The 11,244-nt window shown below is 47.9% G+C and overlaps 1 protein-coding gene across 2 annotated transcripts in view; it reads right to left on the bottom strand.

Annotated features, from left to right (window-relative positions):
• Positions 1-8,019, bottom strand: part of Acsf2 (acyl-CoA synthetase family member 2) — a 45,038-nt gene extending 37,019 nt beyond the window's left edge. Inside the window, exon 1 of one of the 2 annotated variants that reach the window (XR_003949445.1) lies at positions 7,523-8,019. Coding sequence is in view for 1 of the 2 variants with exons in the window: in NM_153807.2 (NP_722502.1) it covers positions 7,523-7,650 (128 nt within the window). In the remaining variant the exon portion in view is untranslated. The remainder of the gene's footprint in view (positions 1-7,522) is intronic. The other variant, NM_153807.2, reaches the window with a different exon arrangement.
• Between the last annotated feature and the right edge of the window lie 3,225 nt (positions 8,020-11,244).

Raw genomic sequence — 11,244 nt, forward strand, 5'->3', positions numbered from 1 at the left:
TGTTTGTCACCACCGAATCCTTACCCACCTGGCCTTGAGACACACATCCCAGGGACCCCCATACCGGGCTGGGGTGGTCCATGGCACCCTCTTAACTAGGGTACCTAAAGTAATCAAAGGATGTGGAGACTCACTGGCATAGTCAGGGCATTCAAGGTCAGCCTCTTTCCTCCCTTCTCCCTTGCAAACCATCCTGAGATTTACTGTCCCTCAGCCTATCTGCCAATCATCTACATCCTCAGAGGGCTTGTGGCTCTAACTTTTAGACACTAGTGACTGACTACAGAGTAGCATTGGTCGGCAGGAAAGAAAAACCCTGGCTGCTGGGATTGAACCTGCAAACCCCGTGTCACATAAACTTCCTGCCTCCATATCCCAAGCGTTGAAACTGCAGCATGTTCCTCCATGTGTGGCTTTTTCTTTCTTTTTTTTTTTTTTTCTTTTGAGACAGGGTTTCTCTGTGTGGCCCTGGTTGTCCTGGAACTCACTCTGTAGACCAGGCTGGCCTCGAACTCAGAAATCTGCCTGCCTCTGCCTCCCGAGTGCTGGGATTAAAGGCGTGCGCCACCACCACCTGGCATGGCTTTTTCTCATACTACTTTAGGAGTGTATGTTTGAGACTGCCTTATCCTGAAGTAAAGTTACAATCTTAGTTGTGATACTATGTGTTGGGGACAGAAACCCAGGGCCTCAATGCATCCTTGATGATCACTGACCATTGAGCTATATATATCCCCAGCCGTAAAGCTCTAATGTTTATCTACTGCACATATGGCGATTCACCATATGTTGTAGCACCAGCTACAACCTGAAATTACGATTCCAAAAGTCAGTATGACCTTGTGACAAATAAAATCTAAAGCGAGACCATTAATAAGAGGTCATTTTCCTGACCCACACAGCCTTCTAAACAATGTTCATGGGGCAGGCGGTGGTGGCGCACCCTTTAATCCTAGCACTTGGGAGGCAGAGGCAGGCAGATTTCTGAGTTGGAGGCCAGCCTGGTCTACAAAATGAGTTCCAGGACAGTCAGGACTATACTGACTGAGAAATCCTGTCTCAAAAAAATAACAACAACAAAAAAAAACAAAACAAAACAATGGTCATTAAGAGCAAAAAAATAACATTGTAGTTTTGTTTTGTTTTGTTTTGTTGGTTTTTTTGAAACTGGGTTTCTCTGTGCAGCCCTGGCTATCCTGGAACTGGCTGGTCTCAAACTCAGAAATTCGCCTGCCTCTGCCTCCCAAGAGCTGGGATTAAAGGCGTGCGCCACCACTGCCGCAACCACCAGGCTAACATGTTTTTAAAAAGGACCTCAGAAAGCAAGTGTGGTGGTGTTCATGTAAAATCCTACTATACTTAATATGTAGCCGAGGTAAACCTCAAACTCACAGTAAGGCAGTATGAGTGATGTAAGTGCTAGGATAACCTGGTCTACAGAGTTCTTGACCAGCCTTGCTACAGAGTGAGACCTTGACTATCCCCCCCCCACCTCTGTCACCTCCTTCCCTCCCCCCAAAAATGCAGATGTGATAATCCATATTACACTCAGCATTTGGGAAGCTGAGGCAGGAGGGGTGTTATGAGTTTGAGGCTATCCTGGGCTACAGATTAAGACTCTGCTGTCTCAGTAAAAATCAAACAAACAAGTACAACCCCTTCTCCCTAAAACTAGTCCTCAGTGGTGGTGGCAGTGAGATGACTCAGCAACTTAAGGTCCTTTTGGCCAAGCCGGAGGACGACCTGAGTTCAATCCCTGAGACCCACATGGTGGAAGGAGATTGTCAGAAGTTGCATGAACAAATGCACACAAGTGTTTCTGAAAATGTTTAAAGAAAAGAAAAAACTTGAGGGTGTTGAAACCAACTCCGTGGCTGAACACTTGTGTGGCATATGCAAGACCGTATGTCTGGAACTCACACCCATCACACACACACACACACTCTATCTCTCAGTCACACACACACACACACACACACACACACTCTCTCTCATACACACACACATACACAGGCTCACACACACTCATACACACACGGGTACACACTCTTCACGTCACACTCACATACACAAAGGCACACACACACTCTCACATACACAGGCCCTCTCTTTCTCTCTCTCTCTCTCTCTCTCTCTCTCTCTCTCTCTCTCTCACACACACACACACACACACACATTCACACACACTGTGGCGATTAATCATGGTACCCACAGGCTGGGGCTCCCTACTGCACAGAAAGGGAGAAAGCACTCTGAAGCTCTGAGAGTTGGCCTTCATTTTTCTCCATTTCCTGATTGGGAACACAACATGACAACTTGCCATATTAGACCACTTACATGTGCTGCCTTACATTCAGGCCTCATCTCTCCACCAGGCCTTTCCTGTGGGGATGGACTTTAACCTCAAACCCTGAGCCAACATCAATCTGCCTTAAACTGTTCTTGTCAAGTATTTAAGTAAAGAAAAGGAAACCCATATAAACAAGAAGGAAGAAATAAAAAGGCAGAGCTGGGTGTGGCGGCCCATGCCTGTGACGTCAGCATTGGGGGGCGGAGTTTGAGGCTAGCTAGAGGATTGCTGTGTCTGAGGCCTTTCTGGGCAACATAATGAGATCCCATCTCAAAAACTAAAACAGCAAGGAGCTAAAGAGACGTTTTAGCAATTAAAAGCACCGGCTGCTCTTCCAGAAGACTCAGCTTCAGTTCCCAGCATCCACATGGTGGCTCCGCAACAATCTTGAATTATAGTTTCGGGGGATCCGACGCCCTTTTCTCGCTCTGAGGACAGCAGGCAAGACCACCGTGGTACACAGACATACAGACAGGAAAGACATCCCTGCGCATGAAAGTCAATTTTTTTGTTGTTTGTTTGTTTTTGTTTTTCGAGACAGGGTTTCTCTAAGTAGCCCTGGCTGTCCTGGAACTCACTCTGTAGACCAGGCTGGCCTCGAACTCAGAAATCCGCCTGCCTCTGCCTCCTGAAAGTCAATTTTTTAAAATGACCCAATAAAATCAATAAAACCACAGAGGATGAAAGGATAAGAAAACGAAAAGGAGGGAGGAAGGAAAAAGCCTTGAGGAAAAAAAAAGTAACTTTGGAAACCGAGTAATGAGTCTAAGTGTGGTTTAAACGATTCTCCGAATTCATATACCAGTGATTCTTAGAGTGCAGTCTTTGGATCATTGAGGCCTCTGCACTTGGGAATGGAACAACCCATGCAAGCTTTTGTGGAGTAATAGGTTATAGAGGGATAGCTTGACTTTGAAATGGCTCTCCTTGGAGTGTTTTCTGGGTCTTCTTACCACATGATGCTCTGGGCCACGTCATGACTCAGCGGGATGGCCCTCACCGGTGCCAAGCACATGCTGGCACTGTGCCCTTGGACTTCTCTCCCTCAGAACTCTGAGTTAAATGAACTCTGAAGGGCAGCTTACCGATGGCTCTGTTGTCTGGCAGTCAGTTATAGCACTAGAGAACAAGCCATTAAAGCTCACTGAGCAGTACATTTAAGACCTGTGCAATTTCCATATGTAATTACACCATAAAGTCCTATGATCACTCAATATAACCTTTCTGAAGGAACCCACAGCCTATGAAGGAAGCAAACTACAAAGAACTATTTAGGGGCAATAAAGAGTTTGAGCCCAGGACTGGCCCAACTCTGGATGGAGAGCTCACTTTTGCCATCCAAAGGGAACGGCTGGTAGATATGCCTTTATGAGTACAAAGAGAACACACATGTGAGTCTTCATTTGAGTGTAACAAACTCTTCCTACAAAACAAGTGAGTAGAGGGTGGCACTTGCATAACAAGATTCTGAGTTTGATTCCTGGTACCACCAAAATAAAAGAGAGAAAGAGAGAATGAAAGAAAGACAGAGAAAGAGAAGGAAGATAATGATGAGGTTGGTGGGAGACCCTTTGATTTTGGGTCTTGTTGCTGTTGTTATGGTGGTGGTGGTGGAGGTGGAGGTGGAGGTGGAGGTGGTGGTGGTGGTGGTGGTGGGTTTTATTCTTTTTCGAGGCAGACTTTCAACGTGTAACAGCCCCTCGCTGTCCTGGCACTTGCTCTGTAGACCAGGCTGCCCTTGAATTCAGAGATCCATCTGCCTCTGCCTCCTGAATGCTGGACTTAAAGACACAAGCCACCCCCACCACCCAGCTGTTAGGAGACATTTCTAGTCTGAAATACTTAGGGTTCAGGTACCCACGTTGCAGGCTTCCCCGCCGAGGCCATTCTACAGGGACCCAGTTGTCAGTAGTAGAGGTTGGAGTCAGGGGTGGGGTGGGGGCTGGTTCACACACCTGCCCTTTGATGGAGCTGCTAAGGTCCAGATCAAGTCTAAATCTTAACTAACGAGGGTCAGTCCCACCTCAAAGGAAAGGCTGAAAACAATAGTACCAGCTTCTGCCTCTCCACCATCAATAAGACTGCATTAGCAACAAACTAACCACACTCAGAGATTAGGTAACATGCCCCTTGGCCATTAACTCTGCTCTCTGTGTAGAGCAGCCAGGGGTGTATCTCAAGACAAGCTAGCTTCCAATTCTTGTTCTTTCCAGTTCAGCAAAACCAGCATGGTGATCCATGCCTGCAATTTCACAGCTTCAGAGGCTGAGACAATAAGATTAATAGCTTCAAGTTGCAGGACAGCCCAGGTTACACACCAAGACCCTGCCTCAAAAACACAAAAGAAAACCCAAATATGGACTCGGTGTGCTGGGCAGCAGCAGCAAAGCCTGCCTGTATCCTAATCAGAGGGTGGAGGACAACAGCTTCCCACACCACCATGCCTGGAGCACCATCTAGTGCCCGCTCCCCGATTCTCTTCATCCTCCCACCAGTTTGGGTCTGAGTCCTATGGGCCTAGGTGCTTGACCTCTGAGGGCTAGGTCAATGCCCTCAGAGACCTGTGCTGAATATTTGAGAAACCTAAGATGGAGGCTTCTGCAGGGGAGAGTAGGGGACAAACCGGATACTTCGTTTGGAAGGATGAAAGCCAGCCAGGAAGGATGCAAATATGAGAGGAATGGAAAGAAGTTGGGCCAGATACTCAGAAAATATTTCTCTCCTTCTCTCTCTCTCTCTTGATAAATAGGTCTCTTCTGGACATAGTTTCTCTGAGGCCTGACACTGAAGCCCTCAGAGATCACAGGCCTGAGGGCAGTAAGTGACCTGCTTTGTTTACACAGAAAAATGCCAAAGATCACAAATGTTGGGGTTAGGGTAGTGGCTCAATCAGTAAAGCGACTGCGGTACAGTCAGAAGGAACTGAGTTCGGATCCCCAACTTTCTTTTCTTTTTCTTTTCTTTCTTTCTTTCTTTTCTTTTCTTTTTTTTTTTTTTTTTTTTTTTTCGAGACAGGATTTCTCTGTGTAGTCCTGGCTGTCCTGGAACTCACTTTGTAGACCAGGCTGGCCTCGAACTCAGAAATCTGCCTGCCTCTGCCTCCCGAGTGCTGGGATTAAAGGCATGCGCCACCACACCCAGCTGGATCCCCAACTTTCACACAAAAGCTTGGCACCATGGCTCAGCCACCTGTAACTTCTCAGTGCTAGGGGCTGGGGGACAGAGAAGAAAAAATCCCTAGAACTCACTGGCTAGCCATCCTAGCAGAATCAATGGGTCCCAGGCTCAGTACCCTACCTCAAAATGGTAAGGTAGAGAGAGATAAAGGAAAACACATTTATCAGTTGCCTTCACCTGCACTTAAAACACAAGTGAGGGCTGGAGAGATGGCTCAGCGGTTAAGAGCACCGACAGCTCTGCCAGAGGTCCTGAGTTCAAATCCCAGCAACCATATGGTGGCTCACAACCACCTATAATGGGATCCGATGCACTCTTTTGGTGTGTGTCTGAAGACAGCTGCAGTGTACTCATATTAAAAAACAAACAGCCGGGCGTGGTGGCGCACGCCTTTAATCCCAGCACTTGGGAGGCAGAGGAAGGTGGATTTCTGAGTTCAAGGCCAGCCTGGTCTACAGAGTGAGTTCCAGGACAGCCAGGGCTACACAGAGAAACTCTGTCTCGAAAAAACCTCCCCCAAAAGAAAGAAAGAAAAGAAAGAAAGAAGGAAAGAAAGAAAGAAAGGAAGGAAGGAAGGAAGGAAGGAAGGAAGGAAGGAAGGAAAAACAAAAACAAAAATCACATGTGCATGGAGCCATGAGCCCCTAGGTCTCCTCAGGAAAGAAGGCAGAGGGATGTTAAAGCACTTCACAGGAGCTGAACATGTACTAACATCAGTGTTAGAGTGCTAATTCACATACATACATACATACACACACACACACACACACACACACACACACACACACACACACACCAGTTTGTTTCTTAATTCTCAGAAGGCACTTAGCTCTCAGAACCTGAGAGTTCCAGCCAAAAAGACATCTTCCAACTTGTCCGTCCAACTTCTTCTCAGGGGGGCTGTCTTTTGATTGGGTGCACAGGGTTTATCTGTTTAGCCCCAACTGTCCTGGAATTTACTTCATAGGCCAAGCTGGCCTTGAACTCAGAAACCCTGGCTCTGCCTTAAAGGTACACACCACTACTCTCATCGGCCTTAGTAGTGTCTTTTAAACTTAGTAGTGTTTTCTGAGACATATTCCTCTTTCTGCCGTGCCTCCACTATTCCTTTCCAAGACCACAGCCTGCACAATAATACGGACAACAGGCTTAGTAGTTTGCCCTTCCGTGCGGTAGAGCAGGATAGGCGATGTGCATACCTACTGGACGCAGAGGATACCACCATTCACCTTGTTGCACAGCCAACTCTCCCAGCTTGGCCTTTCCCCAGCAAGCTCCTGCAGTCCCCTCCGTGTCTGGTCATATTAGATTTATTCAGCCAACTCTCTCCTGCCAACCCCTTTCCCAGATCTTGCACTGAAGACAGATGAAAAAATGGGCCCAGAAGTGGTAATGACTGAAAGGAGGAAGGAAGCCGGGCAGTGGTGGTACAGGTCTTTAGTCTCTGCACTCAGAAGGCAGAGTCAGGCAGATCTCTGTGATTTCAAGGCTAGCCTGGTGTACAGAGCGAGTTTCAGGACAACCACAGCTACAGAGAGAACCCTGCTCCAAAAAGTAGAGGAGGTGGTGGAGGAAAAGAAGGAAGGAAAAGAAAACAAAGGAAGGAAAGATCTGTTATACTCAGTGCCCTGTGGACCCCCAAACGGTCCCCACATTTTTCACGGGAGTTAATACAGCTGAGAGAATGCCCTAGCAGTATTCAGCTCTATTCCTCGGGTGTACTGTTAAAAAGCCTCCACTCCTGGCTCTGTGTACCACATGGGACGCATACAGAATTCTGAACTAGAATTTGAACTCAGCCTGGGACTCCTGTGGCTATGAGCAGCAGCCCCAGATCCCGGGCAGGCCTGGCTTTTCCCTTTGCCTAGGTGGTAGGGTAGTGTGTGTGAGGGCTACCCAGAGTGGGGTCAGCCCCTGCCAAGCACTGCAGAACTCCCAAGTTCCCTTCTCGGGACTGCCCAGCCCCCTCTCTTTTCGGAATGCTGCTCGGGGTACCTGAGAGCGCGGACACTCTGCAACTTCGAGTTCGGCCGAGGGCGAGAGAGCAGCGTCCGGGGGCCCCGCGCCCCCAGGCTCGCGATACACAGCCTCCCGAAGCGCAGCATCCCGTGATAGACAGCCATGGCTCGCTTCCGCCGCGGGTCCGGGCCGGGAGTAAACTTTGAAAGTGAACGAGGCGAGGGTAATTAAGAAGCGGACGGGGAGGCGGGAGGGTCGCTCTGCCTATGGGGTGAGGAGGACTGGGTCCCCGCGGGGCGGGGCGGGGCGGGGCGAGGAGAGGCCGGGAAGTGGCGACTCGGTCCTGGCCACCTTTGCGTGGGAACTGCAGCCCTTCAAGCCCGCCCTCGAAGTCCCGCCCTTGTCCCCCCTCCCCCTCCCGGGGCTCCCAAGACCGGCTCTGCAGCACAATACAGGGCCTTCCTGCAATCATCACTCTAACTTTGGAGGGCCTAAGAGTTTCATAAACGGGAAAACAATCAACAGTCTATATAGAGCCAGATGACAATGCCTGGACTGGTTGGTCCCACGTGCCCAGTAGGGCTTGGGTCACGTGGGGACTTCCTGGGTGCTGAGCTACAGGCCAAAGGAATCTGCCCCGAGTGCCCCTGAGGCCTGCCAACTGGAGCAGAGGGCCTCTGGGGAGAGGAAAGGTAGTTGGGACCTACCGCTCTGATGGGTAAACCCCTCTGTATTCGGAGACCTCCGGGGACCAAGGTGCTAGTCTGGCCAGAGGCTAAGAGTCAGCTTTACTTCGACCTTGCATCCTCCCCACGACTCTGAGAAGAGTACCAGGTAGACAAGATTAGGTGGCATCAGGGACGCGTCTGTTGTATCCTACCTTCCCTCTTTCTGCTCTAGCCTGAAGCCTTAAACACAATTTCCTCAGCTGCTCCCCTAGGCTCCAAAGGACCCTGACTTTGTGACTCAACCCTCTAGCTGTGCCCTTAGGAATGTATTCTAACGTCATCCAAGGAGGATGGGTGACAAGATCTACAAGAGGTGAGTGCTCAGGCTGTGCGCTGGGTGTCCAAAGATGAGTACACTAGTCCTCCACTTTCTAGCTCCTCGTTGTCCTGAACGATCTGGGAAAGAAGAGAAGAAAGGCCCCCGGCCGGGTGGCTTCCCTTCTCCTGACTTGGAATGAAGAAAGCCAGGCAGAGGAACAGTTGGCGGAGGGTGGAGGTTAGCCTGGTGAACCTTTGCCTTGATCTGGTTCAGCTGGGGTCATGACTAATACAGCTACTCCTTCTCTGATCTCCAGAGTGACCAGATATCTCTCTCTTTCTCTCCCTCTCCCTCTCCCTCTGACAGCTTTTTGGAAAGAATCTGTGTTCCGTTGGAGAACAAGTCAAGAGGAGAGACTTTGAAAAGCTGGGCTTGAAACGGCATGATGCCCTCCAAATCAAATGTATACAGTGGTTTCAGACAGCCAGGCCCAGGGAGTGAAGGGTGCTGACTGGTATCCCAAGTTCAGGAGCCAAGCCCTGCCTTGAAGGCTTGGTGGATGACCCTGGACAAATCGTTGATTCCTTCTAGATAAATAATTGTCCTGGCAAAGTGAAGGGTACATTCTGGTCCCCGGGACCCTTTCTCTTCCTGACTAGTCTCTGAGTGAGTCTTGGGGGGAAGGGAAGATAAGCCATTCTGCCTGTCCTATGGGCTAGCCTGGGGAAGCCTTTATCGCCTTCCCCTTGTTTCTCTGACTCAGAAATGGACTCATAGACCTGCATGATTCCAGCCAGGGCAATAAAGGTAGGAGAATCAGGAACTCAAAGTCATCTTCAGCTACACAGGGAGTCTGTGGCCACCCTAGGGAGAAAAAAAAGAGACAGACAGACAGACAGACAGACAGAGAAAGGGGCTCTAATGTCAACATGAAGTAGCTTTTTTTTTTTTTTTTTTTGAGACAGGGTCTCATATAGCTCAGGCTGACCTCATCTGTATAAATCTTAGCATGACCTTGAACTTTGATCCTCCTGCCTCCTTTTGTCTTCTGGAATTACAGACTTGCACCACTGTGGCCAATCTTATGTGATTTGTTCGTGCACACCATACGTGCACACAATGGAGATCAGAAGACAACTTGTTGAAGTTGGTCTCTCCTTACACTGTGTGAGTCCAGGGATTGAACTCAGGTCATTACGCTTGGCAGGAAGCACCCTTACCCACCGAACCATCTCCTGGGCTCCTACTGTTGCTATTTTTTGGAGACAAGGTATCATGAAGCCCAGGCTGGCTTCAAACTTACTAAGTAACTGATGTTGGTCTTGAACTCCTGATCCTCCTGCCTCCTGCTCCAAAGTGCTGAGATTATAAATCTGTCAACATGTTCTCCTGTGTCCAAAAAATCTAATCACAGTGAAACAAGTATAATGCCTCTAGCCATAGAAATTGTCTTAGCTGAAATGATAAAGGGGGTGGTGGAGGAGAAGGAAGAAGGTAGAGGCCAATAGTCTTATAAATTTTGTGTTGCAGGCCTGATGATAGATAGATATATAATACCAGCTACTTTAGAGAGATTGAAGCAGGAAGATTAAAAGGTCAAGGCCTGCTTGGGCAATTAGAAAGATGCTGTCTCAAAATAAAAGGTAAGCTGGCATGGCAGCACACACCCACCTTTAGTTGACAGGCAGATCTCTGAGTTCAAGGCAAGCCTGGTCTACATAGAGAAACCCGGTACTGAAAAAAAAAAAAGTGGGGCTGGAGAGATAGCTCAGTGGTTAAGAGCACTGACTGCTCTTAAGGTCCTGAGTTCAAATCCCAGCAACCACATGGTGGCTCACAACCATCAGTACAGCTACAGTGTACTCAAATACATAAAATAAATCTTTTTTAAACTAAAAATTATAGAGAACTTGTCTAGCATGTTGAGAGCCCTGTGTTTAATGCCCAGCACCATATACACACACACAACAACAATGATAATAACAAAAAACAAGAGCGAAAAGATAACAATAAGTAAAATATAATAAACTAAGGTGTCAGCTGCACCTACAGGCAGAATCCCCAGCCACTTCCAAGCCAACCTGGAGTACATACTGAGACTTTGTTTCAGTAAATAAATAAGGCTGGGTGTGGCACATATCTTTCACAAAGGCAGGCAGATCTCTGTGAGTTCCAGGCCAACATGATCTACATAGTGAGTCTCAGGCCAGCAAGGGCTACACAATGAGACCCTGTCTCTACATGAATAATAAATAAATAAATAAATAAATAAATAGATAGATAGATAGATAAATAAATAAATAGAGAGATATCCTATCTTCAGGTAATAATGCATAAAGGAAAGAATATGGATTTAGATTTTGGTTTGATTTGGGTTTTTTTTTGTTTGTTTGTTTTTTTGTTTTTTTGACACAGGGTTTCTCTGGGTAGCCCTAGCTATCCTGGAACTAGATTTATAAACCAGGCTGGCTTTGAACTCACAGAGAGCCTCCTGCCTCTGCCTTCCAAGTGTTGGGATTAAAGGCAAGTGCCACCACCACACAGCTAGAATGTTCAAAAACAAAAACAAAAAAACCCCCACAACCCCCAATGAAGCTATCGTTCGAGGGTGTTGCAGGGTGCAGCCTTCTGAGTAAAAGCCACCATCTTCATCAGATCAGCAGTGCCTGCTGACACGAGACTGTTGACTCTGGAGTTTCTCAAAGGAATGGGTGGGGAGAGTCATAAGATTGTCGCTTAGATTCTAGCCACTCCTCCGTTTATATGGAATT

The sequence above is a fragment of the Mus musculus genome, chromosome 11, assembly GCF_000001635.26.
Source record: "Mus musculus strain C57BL/6J chromosome 11, GRCm38.p6 C57BL/6J".
In the NCBI taxonomy this organism is placed as follows: domain Eukaryota; kingdom Metazoa; phylum Chordata; class Mammalia; order Rodentia; family Muridae; genus Mus; species Mus musculus.